The sequence below is a fragment of the Mauremys reevesii genome, linkage group 4, assembly GCF_016161935.1.
Source record: "Mauremys reevesii isolate NIE-2019 linkage group 4, ASM1616193v1, whole genome shotgun sequence".
NCBI lineage: Eukaryota > Metazoa > Chordata > Testudines > Geoemydidae > Mauremys > Mauremys reevesii.
Window position 1 is genome coordinate 50,307,422 of NC_052626.1, and position 20,325 is coordinate 50,327,746.

The 20,325-nt window shown below is 39.1% G+C and overlaps 1 protein-coding gene across 14 annotated transcripts in view; it reads left to right on the forward strand.

The window, feature by feature from the left end:
* Window positions 1-20,325, forward strand: part of PRKD1 (protein kinase D1) — a 307,098-nt gene that overhangs the window by 222,253 nt on the left and 64,520 nt on the right. For 10 of the 14 annotated variants that reach the window (XR_005598150.1, XR_005598151.1, XR_005598152.1 and 7 more), the window contains 3 exons: window positions 4,597-4,728; window positions 8,827-8,987; window positions 14,144-14,167. Coding sequence is in view for 10 of the 14 variants with exons in the window: in XM_039537711.1 (XP_039393645.1) it covers window positions 4,597-4,728; window positions 8,827-8,987; window positions 14,144-14,167 (317 nt within the window). In the remaining 4 variants the exon portion in view is untranslated. Of the gene's footprint in view, window positions 1-4,596; window positions 4,729-7,567; window positions 7,764-8,826; window positions 8,988-14,143; window positions 14,168-20,325 lie in introns of those variants that run through there. The other 4 variants (XM_039537721.1, XM_039537722.1, XM_039537723.1 and 1 more) reach the window with 4 other exon arrangements.

Sequence of the window (20,325 nt, forward strand, 5' to 3'; positions counted from 1 at the left end):
AGTTGGAATTGTTGCACCTTTCCCAAGAGGATTTGAAATTATGAGTGCAGGCCAATTTTTGATCTTTCTGTGAAACTTCCTATTCTTGAGTGATTGCACATCTCCATTCCAATTTAGGTGTGTGTGTGCTCCGAGTACAGCCGCCGGAAATTTTTCCCTCAGTGCCGCATGTCCATAGCAATGGTTTATAGGGCATTGGTGTTTCCATGCTCCCTCAGTTCCTTCTTGCCACCCAGGACAGTCGCTGGAACTTCTCTGTCCTTGTTCTTACAAATCTTCCTCAGTGGACTTTGTTGCCTACTTTGTACATAGTTTTATTCATAGTTAGTTAACTTTTCTTTTGCAGTTGTTAGACTTAGTTTCTCTGTTTTAGCAGAGTTTCCTTTGAACTGGTGCCGAGGCCTGGTGCTCCTGTCACCATCCAAGAACGCTGGCACTGTTCACCATCTCCGGTGCTGAGGAAGAAACAGAAGATGTTCCCCGACTCCTAGAATGGCCAGACATGGAGACTGCAGCAGAGCGCGACCTGCACAGGGCCATTCCACGGCTCCAGCAACTCAGGCAGTGCCATTCACTCCAGCCACATTGGAGGCGCCATTGAGCCTGGCACTGATCAATCTGTCAGCACTTCGACGGTACCATCCATGCTGGAGATTTCTGCTGCAGCTAGAGACCTGCTCCTGCTGTCGGTGCTGGCATTGCCAGTGGTACAAGAGCCAATGGTGTCGGTGTCAGCGGGCAGAAGAGAACATGTGACTACTGGCTATAGCTCGGTACTGAGGCCCTCGGTACCGTCTAACGGGGAGCTGGTCATGGTGGCCCATCCTGGTCTTCCCTGCCTTGGAACTGGTCACAATCACAAGTGGGAAGTGCTCCTCTCTGTTCTCCAGACAGAGATTCCTCATAATCGGAATCCTATATCTCCCGCAGCAACCGGCCCCAGCAGGCAAGTTGGTACTTCTCTGTGATGAACCTGGGCCAGGCATTCTGTCAGTTGCTTGGCCTCCTGGACAATGGCAGGTGCCTGTACAGTGGTCCTTCTGGAACCCATTGGTGTTTTCCCCTACACAGAGTTTTCGATCAAGACACTCCTACTCGGTGGCCTCTGAGGGAAGAGTACTGCCACCTCTTTGAGCAGACCCTGATCCAGGCTCCAGTACCGGACTGGTACTGACTACGAGGAGCCAACACCATGTGACTCAGCCAGTGCCGAAGGCAAAGACCAGTACTCCCTGCAGGTGCAGGATTCCTCCTCTTCTTCTCCTGACGAGGCCTGTGGCAGGAGCTGACATTGCGCTCTCTCATGACAACAATGGGACTCTTAAGAAAGTGGCCCAAAACCTAAGCATCCAGATGGAGGAGGTTAAGGAATCCTCCCACTCTTTGTTGGACATCTTGGCCACAGTGGGCCTGTCAAGAGTGGCCCTTCCCCTCAACAAGGTCATCAGGGACCCAATAAAAGCCCTATGGCAAACGCCAGCATCCCTACCTCCCACAGCCAAAAAGTCCAAAAAGAAGAACTTTGTCCTGGCTAAGGGATATGAATTTTTACATACTCACCCACTCCCAGTATCCTTGGTGGTCTCAGCTGCCAATGAACAAGAGTGACGGGTTACCACTAAGAAGCTAGACCTGTTTGGGAGGAAGGACTACTCAACTGGGGGGTTGCAGCTCAGTTTTGCGAACTAACAAGCAGGTTATGACTTTAATATTTGGGACTCCTTGTTAAAATTTAAGGACTTGATGCCCCAAGAGGCCAGACACGAGTTCTCCTCTTTGATGGAGGAGGGGAAGTCTGTAGGAAGGGCTTCCCTACAAGGGACCCTGGAAGCTGCAGATTCAGCAGTCAGGTTCATGGCCTCTGCAGTGGTTATCTATAGAAGTTCCTGGTTCCAATCCTCAGGCCTCCCACATGAGGTCCAACAGACTCTCCAGGATCTTCTCTTTAAGGGCACTTTGCTCTTTTCAGAGCAGACGGACTCTAAGCTCCATGGCCTCTAAGTTTCCAGGGCTACTCTGAAGTCCCTGATCATACACACCCCGGCATCTATAAGAAAGCATTTTATGCCCCAGCCTTCCTTCTGGTTCTTCCCTCCACTGTCCCAGAAGGACTCACAGAGGAAGAGAAGCAGAGACTTCAGGCAGAGACCTCCACCCCAGTCCTCTCGTCATCAATGCCTGCTTCCCCAAGACATTCCACGCACTCTAAGCAGGTCTTTTGATGGGACTCATGGGGACAGCGTACCAGCCACAGAGACTTTGGATCCAACGTGCACTTTGTTTGCGGACCACTTGTTCCACTTCCTTCGGGCATGGTCCCGTATTATTACAGACCCTTGGGTACTAAGCACAATAGAAGTGGGATATACCCTCCAATTCAATTATCTTCCGCCCACCCCATCCTCCTCCCCGTCTCTCTTCAGGAACCCTTCTCATGAGCAACTTCTAGCCCAAGTAGGGTGACCAGACAGCAAGTGTGAAAAATTGGGATGGGGGTGGTGGGTAATAGGAGCCTATATAAGAAAAAGACCCAAAAATCGGGACTGTCCCTATAAAATCGGAACATCTGGTCACCCTAAGCCCAAGAGGTGGAAGAGATTCCACAGAATTTAAGGAGTTGAGGGTTCTGCTCCCATTATTTTCTAATCCTGAAAGCCAAGGGAGGTTTCAGATCTATCCTGGACCTGTGGCAGCTCAACAGTTACCTCAAGAAGCTAATGTTCCATGTGGTCTCATTGTATTCCATCATCCCCGTCCTAGATCGAGGGGACTGGTACACCAGCCTTGATTTAAGAGACACTTATTTTCACATTTTGATATTTCAGTGGGACAGAAGATTCCTCAAGTTTGTTGTGAATCGCATGCACTACCACTTTGCAGTTCTCCTGTTCTGCCTATCGGCAGCACCACGCATGTTTACAAAGTTCATGGTGGTCGTAGCGGTCTACCTAAGGAGGCAAGGGGTTCAGGTTTACCCTTACTTTGACGACGGGCTGGTCAGAGGCTGGACTAGGGCTCAGGTGGAGTCAAGCATACATCTCATCCAGTCAACCTTCTGGGATCTAGGCCTACTAATGAATAAGCAGAAATCTACCCTTTCCTTGGTACAGAGAATAGAGTTCATTGAAGTGGTGCTCAATTCTGACCAAGCCAGAGCCTTTCTCCTGGAAGGGCAGATTCAGGCAATCATGATGCTTATAGAGCACCTCAAGGAATGCCTGATTATAATGACATGGAATTGCCTGAGGCTGTTGGGTCAAATGACCTCATGTACTTATGTAGTTCAGTATGCAAAACTTTGACTCGGACGTCTCCAGGCATGGCTAGCTTTGGTGTACTCACCAAAACCCCACCATCTGAACACGATCCTCATGGTTCCTCCCCCTGGTTTTCATCTCCCTTGGTTGGTGGCTGGGCCCACTGGTGGTTTGCGCGAGCATTCCGTTCTCATGGCCCCATCCATCGCTGTCCCTTGTCACAGACGTATCAGCACTGGGCAGGGCGCACACACACCTACATTGGAATGGACACATGCAACACATCTCGAAGAACAACAGTTATGGAAAGGTTAGTAACTGTTTTTGTTTTTTTAGCATTTGACTGGGCAAATGGTAATATGCTTCCTGTTAAGAAATGGTCTGCATCAGTGGCCCTTCTTGTCCACTTTCATTTTCCGTGTTTGATAATGACTTGCGGCTACAATGCTCCTATGCAATGTATCTTAGCTTGTGTCTATCTTCCATAATGATGCAATCTTATAAAATAGTGCTTAGAAAAATTTCTTGAAATTTGGTTGAATCCTTTGCTAATTTATGGCAAAGGTTTAATGCACTAATCATTCTTTATGCCTTTGCTAGAAAACAGATAATACTCATTCTAGATTACCAATATGTTGTTTATCACATTACCTCAGAGAGAGTCTTAATAAATCTGGATGAATGTAGCAACTACCTCATACAACCATTATGAAAAAATGGCAAATAATCACACCTTTAAATTTTGATGACAACATTTACAACAATTTAAAAATTAAAAAAAAATCCTTGGTAAATACATTACGATATACTGTAAAAATGAAGGATTATAAAATAATGTAAATGACAGGCTTGGATGCGAATTCAATAGATATTATGAACAAACATTTCATAAATACACAGGTTTTAATAGTTGTGACTATGATAGCTCTGGTAAGAGATCAGTATTATTCTAAGCAGTACAAAAGTTGGAAAGGAAAGTATAAAAGTTGGCTGCAACTTTGGTGTACATCTGAAGGACTGGCAAATATACTTAGAAGCACACTTATAGATTTTTCTAACATTCGTTTTGGTATGGCTGATGGTTCCTAGCATTTTATCCTTGGAATATTTACAAGCAATTGCGAATCCATACTTCTCTTTCTATAAATTAAATTCTACATGAATAAAGAATTCCGTGTACAATAATGACCACAAGAGAGAAACTCAAGATAATAATAATTGTATTTCAATTATATCTGGAAAAAAAATCAAATTATCTATTACAATAAAATATCACATAATGACACAGATTAATTATGGTATGTATTAGTTTTATCTTTTATATGTTTTTGTTTTACAGCTTCTGCCACATTTGAAGACTTTCAGATCCGTCCCCATGCTCTGTTTGTTCATTCATACCGAGCACCAGCCTTCTGTGACCACTGTGGAGAAATGCTGTGGGGTCTTGTGCGTCAGGGACTTAAGTGTGAAGGTAAGTTACATTAGCATTTGCTTTCCAATCTGTCAGTCAGTCAAGCATGCCACTTCTGTGCTTGACAGTATCTGAAAATAGTGTGGGCACCAGAACTATTCTTCTGGTCTCCAAGGGGCATCCCATAATGCATTGTGGAAACTGGTCAGAATATAGTGAGCCTGGAGCCAATCCAAGGTATTACAGCGTACTTTTTGAGACAGCAAAGCAGTACAATCAATGCAGCACAGTGTTGTGTGGACATATGAAGTAAAATCCTGACTTTGCTGAAGTCAATGGGAGTTTGATTTCCATGGATCCAGGATTTCACCCATGGTTTCTAATTCCATGTGGGCTGTACTGGTGCAGGTACAACAGTGTGAACACACAGATGGTTTAGGAGTCGTGTGTGCATGAAAAAAAGCACAAAACTCATTGCATACCTATTGGATGGCTTTCATTTCAAGGGACAATCACACAATGTAGTCTCAAAGTTCCCTATGTTCCACATTAATTTGGTGTTCATTCACTTTTTGCTATTGAATATTATTTACATAAAAAATGAAGAATATCTAATTGAGATTATAGCCAGAATTTTTTCCACTAAAAAGTGAATCCCACTTAATTTTCCTCCATGAATTGTTTGTTTGTTTGTTTTCTTCATTTTGGGTATTTGGCGCACACTGCATATTTGAACCTAGGCAGGTTGAGAGGCATGGCTCATTGTTTTCAGCGAGGGCTACACTGACCAGGGTTACTCCAGCCATCAAGGAGAATTTTTTGAAAAATGAAAAATAAATTTGTTTTTCTCATTTTCTTGTCTAGTTTTAGGCCCTGAATCTTTTTTAAAAATTGTTTGTGGAGTCTACATTATCTTCCCTAACATTAAGTAATGATGCAAAGCCATCAGGCTTAGTGGAGTCTGTATGATTTGTACTTAGGGTATGGTTGGGATGGATACCCTGGCAGAAAATAACGGCACGTGAATTTGCCTAGAAGCGTATTCATTGTTGAACAGAGTCCTTACTGGTTAATCTCACTCCCCTCTGAATTGCTTATTTATAAGCATTTAAATGCTTATAATGACCAGAGTAGATTATTTAGGAGGAGGAGTTCAAGAGGCATAAGCCATTATTCTGCTGGGGAAATGGGATCTACTCTCTCCCCTTTTAAAAAAGATATTGTGTTTAAATAAAGAGTAATTTTGTATGGTTTTCTGACCTAACTCATTGATAAATTGAGATGACAGAAAAAGAACAACATGAAAATAAATATAGCAATTCCTGGAGTAAAGCTAATAATGGAATAAACATATTGTGGGAATTCAAAACAAGATGCTTAGTATGACTAAAGTAACAAGGCTAGTGATGATGATCTTTCTCCTCCTGGCCTAGAATAAATGAACAAATGGTAGCTGAATGACTGAATCTAGTATCAGAGGGGTAGCCCTGTTAGTCTGTATCCACAAGAACGAGGAATCTGGAGGTACCTTAAAGACTAACAGATTTATTTGGACACAAGCTTTCATGGGTAAAACACCCACTTCTTCAGAAGCATGGAAGAAGAAGTGCATCTGAAGAAGTGGGTTTTTTACCCCCGAAAGCTTATGCCCAAATAAATCTGTTAGTCTTTAACGTGCCATTGGGCTCATCGTTTTTCTGAATCTAGGGAACCTTTCTTGGGACAACACAGTAAACTTTCTGAATGTCTGCTGCTTTGGAAAGTCCAGCTATTTTATGGGTACATTTGTAATCCTTACTCTTCAAGATATCCAGGCTTCTTTAAAGGGGAAAAAATGTATATCCCATGTCGTCCATAGACAAATAATAATACTGTTGGCTGCAAAATATTGTATTGTTTGAAGTGCAAAGATAACTAGATTTACTAGTATTGATATTCGCTTTCATGTGTTTAGTTACAGGCTGAGTTTACACACATAATTTACAGAGGCCCAGCTGCAGAATGTTTGGTGAAGATGCTCTAAGCCGATGGGAGAGAGCTTTCCTGTTGGCTTAATAACTCCTGCCTCCATGAGAGGTGGTACCTATGTTGGTGGGAGAAGCTCTCTCACTGACATAGCGCCGTCTACAATGGCACTTAGGTTGGTATAACTTATGTCACTCAGGGGTGTGGATTATTCACACCCCTGAACAACGTAAATTATACCAAAGTAATTTGTAGTGTAGACATAGCCTTAGAGTTTGATATTAATTGTTTGTAAGTAATAATAACTTCTTTAAATCCCGTGGGTCCAAAATCTTATGTTGACTGGCATCCTCGGGAATACCACTGGGTTCATTGGGATTGAATTGGATACAAATCAACAAAGAACATGAAACATTTTTTGTCAGCTTTCACTTTCCCCCATCTTTATTTAGCCATAATCTGGTACTGCTATCTCCAATTGCAAACTCTCCTCCCTTCACAACACCAAATGCCAGGCTATGCTCTCTTCCTCATGAGGTCTTGTCATACTATAAAATCCAGAATTTAGGCACAGAGGAGGGTGTGATCCACAAACCTTTTGGTGGCAAAGGGTGCATCCCCAAGGTCAGATGTATGCATATTAAGTTTACCAAAAGGTGGCATGTGAGATCTCTGCCAAGAGTCCACTGGTCATCATAATCATTGCAAAATGTATGTACGGATAAAGTCTAAAGAATTATGTATCTGTACTGAAAATTATGTTCTTAAGGTGTTTTAGTTAGGGCAGATCAGCTCCTGTCAGGTAGGAAGGAAGAGACACTTTTATGTCTCTGTGACTGGTAATGTATATATTGAGTATTGTCCGCTTCACAATGGAGGCCTAGCTACAGTCTGAGCCATATGCTAATCAAGAGATTGTAAAATTGCCAAGAAAGAGGCACACAGGAAAACAACAACCAGCAGGGAGGTGTCCTGATTATGAGGAAAGATAATGATTGTGGAGGTAAAATTGAAGATACAGGGAGACATCCTGAATCTTTTCCACTGAGGAAGAAGGCTGACAATTTAGCTTGTCTCTTGAATGGAAGATCCCAGCGAAGCCTGCCTGTAATACATGGGAAGGATTTTGAGTGAGCTCTGCCCTATAAGACATGACAGTAACTCGTTAGTTAAGTCTAGGCTCTAGAATGAGTGTTATGATTTTATTTTGTATGTAACAATTTGTTTCCAATATTTCTACTTACCATCTCTTGAATTTCTATACTTTGTTAAATAAAAATTTAATCATTTGTGCTATAAACTTATCTAAGAGCCATGTGTTAAGTGGAGCTGTGATCTGAGATGTATGTGTTAAGCTGGGGTGTACAGTTCCTTTGTGAGCAGTAAATCTTTGAATGCTGAGAGCATCCAGTGGACTAGTGGCTGGGCACTCTAGAAGGATGCTTGGAGGACTTGGGGTTTGGAGTGTGCCTATCGCTAACCTGCACAGTGCCAGCAGAGCCTCCGTAGGCTAAGCGGCGAGTGCTTGTGTTGCCCGCGCTGGTGGAGTCAGGAAGCTTACCCACGACAGGCTTTCTCACACTAAAGGCAGGCGGAAGCCTCACTCTGTACCCCCAGGAGGTGTCACAGAGGGTTGTCCATGTCTAATCTTTATCTGAGGAAAGGCCTTTCTGTCATGTAAATTTCTCACACCCTGAGCCTAATTCTTTTATCTGATTTTATACCAGTATAACTCTACTGACTTCATTAAAGTTGCTCTTGAACAATGCTGGTAAGAGATCAGAGTATAGATATTTGCTGTGATGATTCTCACTTTATCCAGAGCATCTGTACTGAGCTCCTGTTGGAATGTTGCCAATGACTGACGTGAAATTAAATCTTTTTTCCCTACCTCCCATGTACTGAGTATAAAGCCACCATAGTGCCTTCCACTCATAGATTCTTGGCAAATGAGGGACTAAGACTGAGGTTTGGTCATGGTGGTAACTTTTGGAAGTTTATTAAATTATATATAAACCACTGAGATTTCCCTTAACACCTTTTTAAACTAGCAAAACTTAAAGCTAAATAGCAATGCTGAATAACAATAGCTTCAGAGAAAATTAGGGTGCCATTTTTGTTCAATATAAAAATACATTTCTACTTTATTCTGAAATAATCTTTAATAGGAAAGTTTCATGTTTTCCTTTTCAGGATGTGGTCTAAACTACCATAAGAGGTGTGCATTTAAAATCCCTAACAACTGCAGTGGTGTACGTAAAAGACGACTCTCAAATGTTTCCTTAACGGGACTCAACACTATTCGGACAGTATCTGCAGAACTCTCACCTACCACCCCAGATGAGGCCCTTCTGGTATGCAATTATCTAATTATTAAAATAATAGACTGTTGCAAAAAAAATGAAATTCAATGTTTTGTAAATTTACCACACTTTGTTGTGAAAAAGAGCACCTTAACACAACAGGAAGGGCACTGTCTCAGCATATGAATGCATATTTGTCAAGCTCTGCTTCCATCATAACCCGAATACGGTAAATAATCCATTTTTGAAGGATTATGGTATTTGAGGGTCTGGTGATGTCACCCTTTCTTAGATGAGTAGTCCCAACTGATTGTAGAATTGGAATTGGTATATAAATTAGAATTGATATGACAAATATGTTTACTGCATAATTGAAAAAAAAATCTGTTATGTCAAAGCTGCATTTGTATTGATTTGTAGTACAGTGAAAAATGGCCTCAGGAGAACACTTGAAATGGGGGCTCATTAAATATCTGAATAACTTCTGCTCTTGGTTTTGTGTGTGTTCAGACGTTTTTCATCTGTGTAGTGCATGAACCACAATGATTCCTACAGCGCTTTAACTAGTAAATAATCCTTTTGCAAATAATCCTTTTGTATTTGGTGATGTTTACATATGCATCTTGTTTTAGAAAAGAGTATTAGGTTTAGGAAGAAATTTTAGGGCTTGTCTACACGGAACCAGCAAAGTACTGGGGGGTGATTTATCAAGGACTCTAATATTCTGCACTCTAACTGTCCCAGATAGCTCCTGCTGGCACACTCTCGTTCACGTTAACATTAATGTGCCAGCAGGGTCTACATGGGACAATTGGAGCGCTTTACTAATCACACTGCTTTGTCACATGCTTTGTAAACAAGCACTTAGTATAAGGGTGATAACCAGCTTCACTAAAATAAAATACATGTATTTATGTATTTCATTTAAGAACAAAAAGTTAATGACTAGAATAAGTTAGGTTACTATATATTTTTTGTCATGGAGAGGGATACCTAAATAGTATACACAGTGCCATAATTAATATATTTTAATAGCTAAAAAAGCTGCACTGTGCACACAGAAATGAACCTCATGGTAAATAAAAGTTTGAAAACATTTTAATTCAAAAAAGAGGAAAGAATTTATAAGCATATGAGAATAATCATTGTCTTGTTTTCTTTCCAATTAAAATGTTACACTTATTGAACCTGACATACGACAAGAGCGTTATTCAAATGACATAGACCTAGTGTTACATGCAACACCATCCATGAACCCCAATTATCTACAGATGCCACTAATTATCATTAACCTACTTAGAAATTCAGGTGCACATTATGAATACATACATTTTTAAAATAAAAACTTACTTAAAATATTTAGTAGAACAAAAAATAAAGTTGCAGATTGGGCTTTTCAAGGTTTATTTTAGAAATGCACACTTATTAATGTCATTACAATATTGATAAAAATAGAATTAAGAGGCAATGTGACACTATTTTAGATTGTTTCCAGAACTGTGGTTAAAAGGGGGGGGGCTGCCACTTTATGTAAATTTTAAACAGCTTAAAATTGCTGCAGGACTTAGTACTGCCAAAAAAAGACACATTGGATTAAAAAGGATAAGATGCTTCTCAGGAACAATATATAAACATTAATATTTGATTATTATGTAACCCTAGGCTGAATTTTGAATGCCATGTATGGAAAGGGCAGGACATTGTTTTTTACTTCACTTGATGCATGATTACATCTTAAGAATTTGCTGTTCCTAAAAAATAATTGTTACAAATAATTTTGGGAGGCAGGATGTGTTAGAGGATTGGTGACAGAATATGGAACCTTTGTCATTTAGGCCATTTGTCTGTATGCAGCCCAGTTAAGTAATGATTCAGATGATCATCTAATGTCTGGTTGGTGTGACCTACATATACACCTCTACCTCCATATAACGTTGTCCTGGGGAGCCAAAAAATCTTACTGCATTATAGGTGAAACTGTGTTATATCGAACTTGCTTTGATCCACTGGAGTGCGCAGCCCCGCCCCCCCGGAGCACTGCTTTACCACGTTATATCTGAATTTGTGTTATGTCGGGTCACGTTATATCGGGATAGAGGTGTAGTAATTGGGTGTCTTAGTTGTGGGTCTCAAGGCTGCCATTATTGTATACGTTCTGAGCATAGTGGACTTCGGCTTTCAGAACTGTCATTAAAGCACCTTTCTGGAACATTAAATAGATAGTCTGTGTTGTAGAATGCTGAACAATCTTATTGATACACTTTTCTAAAGTTTAGGGGTGTTCTGGGGCTTTGGTTCAGGCCTCTCTATATACATGCTCTGTTAGTTGTACAGCTCAGTTGAAAGTTTGAGTTTGTTAGACTTCTAATTCTGTGACTAAAAGCCTGCCTGTCTGCTTGTTGGACACATGTTCCTTGAATTATTTAAATACCTTTATTAAATGCCATTTAAAAAAAATACTTTAAAAAATCCAGATTGTTACTGTAAATTTCAATATGAAGAAATATATTAGGGTTTATAATGAGTGGCAGTGCGTATATATTAGTAACATTTCTTTTCTTTACAGATCATTAACTCATACAATGCTATCATTTTCCTACCAAATTATGGTTCAGAATGACATATAGATGGATAAAATAAAAACCTTTAACAAGTAGCAGGTCAAATGCTTAAACCTTGAGAAATTAAATAGGTAACTTTCTAATTTTCCTTTTCTTCCAGAGGTAAAAATTTCCATGAAGAAAATACTCCTCATTTAGGGCCAAATTCTCAAAAGTGACCTCTAAAATTGTACCCGTTGTTTTTGTATGAATAGTTTTTCCCGTGCTTGTTTTTTGTACATATACACTGTTAGCTCTCATCATTCTAATCCCTCCTTCGGACTCTCTCGTTCTGCTGTGTTCATTTAAAGCCATTTTTGTTGTAATTTATATTGTGATAGCAGTTGAATGCCCCAACTAAAGATCTGCCTTGGTCAATCCAGAGTCAGACCAAACATAGCCAGCCTGAACCCAACCTGAGAGTTCTAGTCATTTTCAGACCAATCCTGTCCCAAACCTGACACTTCCCCCCCCAAACTTGTGTCAGCACTGCCATGTCGTCCTTAACACTCGCCTTGGTGTGGGTTTCCTGCAAGCCTAGGCACATGATTCATCTCTGGCTGCCTTGTGCCCATAGGGTTGATGCAGAAGTGGCTGCTTCTGCTGACCGCCATCGCCTCGCTGCACTGTGCTTTCTGCCAAGTGAGGGGCACTACAATTTGTCAGCACACTCACTCCATGGTGAGTTTCTTTAAGGTGGTTCTGGCCAGCAGGACGAGGCACACACAGCCACTGCTACATCAATCCCACGGACAGGAGGAAGTGATCAGCGATGACCTCATCTGACCCAAGCCTGAGAGGGTTAGGTGGTTTTCAGATCCAACCTGACCCAGATCCGTTAGTTTTGAGACAGGTTGCAAGGATCTAGTCCTAATTTGGACAGGGCCCAATTGCATTTGGTGCTGTACATACAAAAGGAAGACATCGTCCCTTTCCCAAAGAACTTAAAATTCATCATCATCAATCATCATCATCACATTCAGTTGAACCACTAACCATGTGCTCTAACTGCTATGTAACCTTGTTTTGTTGCATCTTAGATGTCATTGTAAGATGCTGCAAGACAGGCACCATGGGTTTTTTTTTTTCCTCTCTCTATTTGCTCTGTTCTATGGGCATAGAACATTTGTGGGCACTAAAAATAATAAGCTGAATAATTTGAACACACACAAAAATTAGGTAGCTAGATATCTGTCTAATACAGATATAAAAGGCCTAATTTTTGTGTGCACAGATTTAAGCATAAAAAATGCATGCCTAAAACTTGTATGTGCAAAATGATGACGGCAGTTTTAAAGAAAATGTGAAGATGCTGTATTAAGATGCCATATTTTCACAGAACATTCAACCTTGCCTCTAATTCTGCTATCTCAGTCGGTTGTGGGTGAGCAGACACACTCAATCAAATACATTTCTCATAAGCCTTCCCTCCAGCTCTTTCTTCTCTTGTTATTCTCCATAAAAGAGTGTGACAGCTTATTTACTGAGCTGATTGATTTGGGTGTATTCAGAATCGGTTCTGCTTGGTTTAGTGACTAAAAGAAATGTTAACTACTTTTTACTCTTGTTTACCCTGCAGACCCAACACAGCTGAGAGTGAGCAAGTTAGAGTCTATTCCTGGAAATGTACCATCAACAGAATTGTTAACAAAGTTATAAAGTTTAACTTCTGTGTGAACCCAAAAGAACCCAGCTTTAGTTTGAGACACTTAAGACTAGGCTATGTCTACATTGCCCTCTGTTTGGACGACAGAGGCATGAATAGCAATGCGCACCAAAGTGCTGCTCTGTAACTCCCCTGTGTGGACACTGCATGCATGTATTAAAAGGTTCCTAGTTTGCATTAATATAGTCCTGTTTGAAGAGGACCACATTAACGCAAACTACGAATCTTTTAGGTTGTGCTGTCAGCGTCCAGACAGGGCAGTTACAATGCAGCACTTTGGTGTGCACTGGTATTCATGCCCTTGTAGTTCAAACTACAAGGCAGTGTAGACAAGCCCTTGGTTTGGAGGGCAGGCAGTTGGGGGAAAAATCTCTTTACTTTCAACATGAGTAATTGACATGGAAGTCTTTGAGAGACAATAATCATGGAATGCCAGAAGGATGTTTTTATTATCCTTGTACCACCACACTTGAAACTTGTTTATAGTGCTGTAAATGTATATTTGTTTACTGATCTCTGAGAAAACTTTAACTTCCCACTTTATGAGCATAAATATCATCTACATACATAAATCAGCCAGTAATGCGTCTAAATTATTTCATTTGTACTCATAATTGATTATGGGTCTAAATTTAAAGGCTTTTAAAAAAAATCTAGCTCCCGGATTCTAAAGTTTCGACAGTGATTTATTTTTCATTCTCAATTTAGTAATAATATGCTTCTTATTCAACAGAAATTTTAAGAATGTGAAGATCAAAGAGTAGGTTACATAATTTAGTAGATCTATCTGAACACCTAATCAATTTTTATTTTTATGTTCTACTGCATAGTAGCCGTTCAGTGTAAAATGATAAAATATTCATGCTTCCTTCAAAAGTAACATTGTTTTCTTTTTTTTCTACTTTGTTCTGCCTTTTCCTCTTTCCAACTTGCTGTCTCAGTCTCCTTTCAGCCCTGGCTATGAGGTATGTACTAAATTTACTACATTCTCTCTCATAATATCAAGAACAGATGTGTTAAAAGTTCAGCATCTTTTATTTTACAGCCCTGATGTTAGAACTCATCTTAAGACACACGTGGGTTAATTCAGATTTGTATGTCATGTTCTTCAAAATTCAGAGGTGTTTAGTTCCAAAGTTTTGATTTGTCCGTGAGAGAGAATGACCAGCCACACAATTAAGAAGTACATTCAGATTCCAAAATGCACATCCACCCTGAGTTAGGAAATTCAAAGCTTACTGCTTGTTCTTTGTTGTATTTACAGTAAACAAATGCAACTGATGTAAAATTGACACCTTTATTCTTTATGATCTGGAGAAATGGGTAAACAGTGAGGTGGCAAAGTTTGCAGATGATACTAAACTGCTCAAGATAGTTAAGACCAAAACAGACTGAGAAGAACTTCAAAAAGATCTCACAAGACTAAGTGATTGGGCAACAAAATGGCAAATGAAATTTAAAGTGGATAAATGTAAAGTAATGCACATTGGAAAAAATAACCCCAGATATACATACAATATGATGGGGGCTAATTTAGCTATAACGAGTCAGGAAAAAGATCTTGGAGTCATTTGCATAGTTCTCTGAAGATGTCCGCGCAGTGTGCAGAGGCGGTCAAAAAAGCAAACAGGATGTTAGGAATCATTAAAAAGGGGATAGAGAATAAGACTAAGAATATATTATTGCCCTTATGTAAATCGATGGTATGCCCACATCTCGAATACTGTGTACAGATGTGGTCCCCTCACCTCAAAAAAGATATACTGGCACTAGAAAAGGGCAACTAAAATGATTAGGGGTTTGGAGAGGGTCTCATATGAGGAAAGATTAAAGAGGCTAAGACTCTTCAGCTTGGAAAAGAGGAGACTAAGGGGGATATGATAGAGGTATATAAAATCATGTGTGATGTGGAGAAAGTGGATAAGGAAAAGTTATTTACTTATTTCCATAATACAAGAACTAGGGGTCACCCAATGAAATTAATAGGCAGCAGGTTTAAAACAAATAAAAGGAAGTTCTTCTTCACACAGCGCACAGTCAACTTGTGGAACTCCTTACCTGAGGAGGTTGTGAAGGCTAGGACTATAACAGTGTTTAAAAGGGAACTGGATAAAATCATGGTGGTTAAATCCATAAATTGCTATTAGCCAGGATGGGTAAGGAATGGTGTCCCTAGCCTCTGTTTGTCAGAGGATGGAGATGGATGGCAGGAGAGAGATCACTTGATCATTGCCTGTTAGGTTCACTCCCTCTGGGGCACCTGGCATTGGCCACTGTCGGTAGACAGGATACTGGGCTAGATGAACCTTTGGTCTGACCCGGTACAGCCATTCTTATGTTCTTATGAGGTCATTCAAGCATAAATGAACACATGATTTGGACTGTAGAATCTTTATTACCAGTGATGATGTATGGTAAGGAAAACACAGATTCACTTTCAGATATCTGGGAATTTTCAGGGCTGGCAGTGTTTTAAAACATGGTTTTACTTCTGCAGTGCACAGACCTCATCTGGAAAAAACTCAGTAACAATAAACACTAAAGCCCTATGTAATATAATAGAAGAGTATATACATCCTAATTTTCATAAGGAGAACACATTTCTATTTTTGTAATGGAGACTGCATGTCAAAGGTACTGTCTCTGGAAAAATCCATGTTGAAACCCAGAGAAGTTTGTTTAATGTTGTACACTGCTAAAGTATTTGAAATGGTGAAAATTTGGCATCTTTCCCTTTTGTAGAATTTCAGGGTTGGAAGGGACCTCAGGAGGTCATCTAGTCCAACCCCCTGCTCAAAGCAGGACCAGTCCCCAGACAGATTTTTATCCCAGTTCCCTAAATGGCCCCCTCAAGGATTGAACTCACTGATTTAGTAGGCCAATGCTCAAACCCCTGAGCTATCCCTCCCCCATAACAGCTGTCTGAGATGCACCCATGGAGGAAGAGCAGGCTTTGAAAACTTCCTCATTGTTGGTAGGAAAGGAAGAATTATTGATCAACAGGTGTACAGAGTGTATTAAAATGCTCAGCTGAAGATTATATCAAGACTGGTAGGCCAGTCTATTAGAAACCATGTCCCTCTGGCTGAAAAAAAATCTGAGTTTTTTTTAATTCTGTAGCACGTACTATAACCAATTAACCTCAAAATTATCCACCCACAGAGTAGTACGATGCAAATGGATACATAGGAAAATGTTTTTGTAATGCATAGCATCATCTTTATTATAGATGTGTGCAATAGTTGAAATGCGAGCAATTAGGGATTATACTTGGTGGTCTACGAAAATCACGATTTATTTGTTTAGAAAATTCATTACTGTGTAAATGGCAAAGTATTAAATTTCACAGAGTTCACATGGAGAGAATTTTACAAGTAAATTTAGTCAATTTCAAGGACAGAATGAATTTTACAAGTAACATTTAGACCTTGAAAATTGTCACATTGCAGGGCAGCTGCACCACTATTCCCTCCTGTAAGGGCCACCCAAGGCACCTGCTCTCAGGCTTGCGGCTCCTCGGTTGTCTCCTCTCTTGGGTGGAGACCCACATCTCTCTCTCTCCTGACTGGAGTTTTTTCTAGGTTAGACAGTTCCCTGCCTACACTGTGAGTTCCCAGCAAGTCAGACTGCCTAAGTAGGCCTGCTTTGCTTTCTCTTCAGAGGCTATAAAGAGCATAATTGCCCACAGTTATAAGTTACCACACAGCTCTTTCCAAGCATTTATTCTTAAGGTGAAAGCCTTACAGAGAAAACATTTAACAATAAAAGAACCTACACTCATGCTAATAAGTTTACCCCCCAACTTCAGCAAAGACCCTGGTAGGAATCAGTCCTTCAAGCCCCACACAGGGATTTTCCTGTGGTTACAAGTTCATAACAGCTTTTGCTCAGCACAAGAACACTTATGAATCTGTCAGTCACTCCTTTATATGGTTTGGCCTCTGATCTTGTTTTCATGAATCAGGTGATAACAGACAAGGTCCCCTCTCAAGGCAGAGTTTCAAAAAGCTGATTTCTTGCATAACTGGAGGAAGTATATTTGCATACACCTTGCCCTAGAGATTTCCTAGGAAACCCACTTAACTTTAAAAGTTCATTCTTGTCTGGCACATTGTTTCAAATAGTTCTTTGAAACTTATAACACTTCCCAGGGTTTACATTACTCATGTCTCTTCCTTTCACCTCACGAGATGTTATATACAATCCCACAATAATACATAAACATTTGCATTTTTAATACAGTGAACTCCTAAGATACTTAAACTTAATTCAGTAAGATTTAACTTAATTCAGTAAGGTTGGTCCAAGATATTACAGGAAATTGCCATATCTGTCACAAAATTGACTAAATTTACTTGTAAAATTCATTCTGACTTGAAATTGACTAGCTAAGGTAATTTTTTATATTAAAAACTGCATTGTAGACATTTTCCTTTTAAAAATAATATTTAAAAGTTCACAGTTTTGGGGCATTTTCACAATTCCTGTGCCCTCCATGAAATAATGATTTATACACAGGCCATAATTATATTGCATGTTTAGCATTTTAAAATACTTTTGAAACAGATTTCACTTTTGGGAAGACAAACTAAGCTAACCATTTCCTTGGTAAAAACAGTGTCTAAGCTTTGAATTTTCAAATTCAAATATATTGTTATATAAAATAGAGGATAATAGAGTACATATTATAATGTTGTTTTTGTATATGTTTCTAAAATGCTGAGTTTTAGAACTAGGTCTGAGTGGACTTAAGCTCTGAAGTTTTACATTGTTTTGTTTTTTAATGCAGTTATGTAACAAAAATATATATTTGTAAGTTGCACTTTCACAATAGAGATTTGCAGCACAGTACTTGTATGAGGTGAATTGAAAAATACTATTTCTTTTGTTTATAATTTTGACAGTGCAAATATTTATAATAAAAAATAATATACACTTTGATTTCAGTTACAACACAGAATACAATATATATGAAAATGTAGAAAAAAATCCAAAATATTAATACATTTCATTGGTATTCTATTGTTTAACAGTATGATTTAAAACTGCAAGTTAATAGCAATTATTTTTTTAATTGCAATTATTTTTTTTGAGTTAATCACATGAGTTAACTGCAATTAATTGACACCCCTAGTTAAAATTATTTTAAAGTTGGCCATTTAAGAAATTTAATATTGTTATCTCATTTGTTTTGGCATGAATGATCTTAACTTAATATAACAGACCATTCTGAATTATTAGTTAAAACTCATTCAAAAGTTGTGTTTTTGCTACATTTGAAAAACTTGAGTTTCAACTAAACTAATTATTGTTTTATCTAATTGTTGTTGTTATAATTTAGACTCTAGATGGGTCAGATAAATAGATCAGGTTGCTATTGTGATATTAGCAGTAACTCAACCAGTCATCCCTTCCTGTCTAGCTAATTTGCGTGTTGCAGTTCTCTTGGTTGAAATTCATAAACTGAATGAGGGGGATTGTGTACATGTGCCAAGGGCTCTCATTGGTAGAATATTAGGCTCCATCTGTCACTGCTTTTAAGGGCTCAGTGTCTATATGCTAGCTCCTATGTTTCATTATTGGAAAATCCTGCTCCAGTGGACAGGATCAGGTTCATTAGAATGGGATTCCTAATGGATAAAGTGAACCCCTCCCCTGGAGGATGGAGACTTCAGTTGGCTACTGCCCTCTTCCATATTCTAGTTCTCTGCCCCTTCTCCCTGTCATCCTTGATTACACCTTCCACATTCCCCCTGCATTCCTTCCCCCTCTGTGCCCCACCTGCCCTGTCTGCCTCTTGGCTTTGATAGAAATTCACAAAATAAATTTTTAAAAAAATCTATTTCTTTCCAACTATGAAAGTCAAATTCCAGAGTTTCTTATCCCAAAAGTTTACATGGTAAGTTTGCCTAGATATTTAAAAAAAAAATAATTAAAATGTAAAATATATATCCTATGTCCCAAAACAACTAAACCAATAAGTCAATTGCAAAGTAAGAGCCAGATTCATCAGTACTTTCTGTACTCTTTGCACTGCTCTACAACCGCAAAAAGTAGCCAAAGCACAAAGTGAATCTGGCTCTAACTGTTAAACATTAAAATATGATTTAAGGTTGAGTCTACATCTCTTCAACTCATTATAGATATCACCTGGTATCGGTCTCTTTGGGTCTCTTGTTTCGTATTTATATATACATTTTTTAATATTTTTAAAGTAATTCCCAGACATAAAACTGTTAAACTGGGAGCAAGGATTGAGAGTTGATATCAGTAACTTGAGAGTAATAAATAAACAAACACTCTAATTGTTGCCCAAACAGGCATGACAAACCCAGGAAATTCAAAGTTAGGGTTGCACTTAAAAGAAATTGAAATACGTTAAGATAATAGAAAGCACATTTTAAAGACATGCTATTTATTACATACTACTATAACAGTCAGACAATAATGGTAGTGCACCGTGTAGATGCCATACATTACCTACAGTAGGCCTTGATTCTCTTTGGGTAGAAAGGGGTATATTTAAATTGTTGAAAGTCAAGTAATTTTATTTTTAAAATTACTAAAAATATTGTGTTTATAGAAGAAAGTGGTAGGCCAACTCTTACAATTTTTTTCTCTTACTGACATCTCAGGGATGTGACTCCCACTATTTGGTCAAAGGGGTTCTTTTACTCACCTTAGGAGATGCCATAATTGAGATGAAGGAAAATAATTACAATTATTAACCATCATGGCTAATTTATTATTAAAGAAAGAAAAAGAAAACATTAAACAAACAACACAAATGACAGAACACAAATGATAAATTGCTTACTTCCATTATGATCTGTTTTGTATGTCTCTCTGTGGAGAACTTTTAACAGAGATTACTGTACTTCCTTGAGAGTACTTCCTTGAGAGTGAACCTGCCTTTGGTGAGGCACTTGTCTCTGGGTAATTTGAGACTAAGGTCTATTATTTCTCTCAAATTATTGTGAATCTATTCTTCGTATCTTATTAGAAACTTAAAATTGTTTATTGTTGGGCAAAATAATTTGTTTAAGGGCAGGAAGATCCTGCTGTTTTTTTAATAAATAACTAGCTAGTTTACTGTTGGGCAAAGTCAGTTATCTTAACTAAA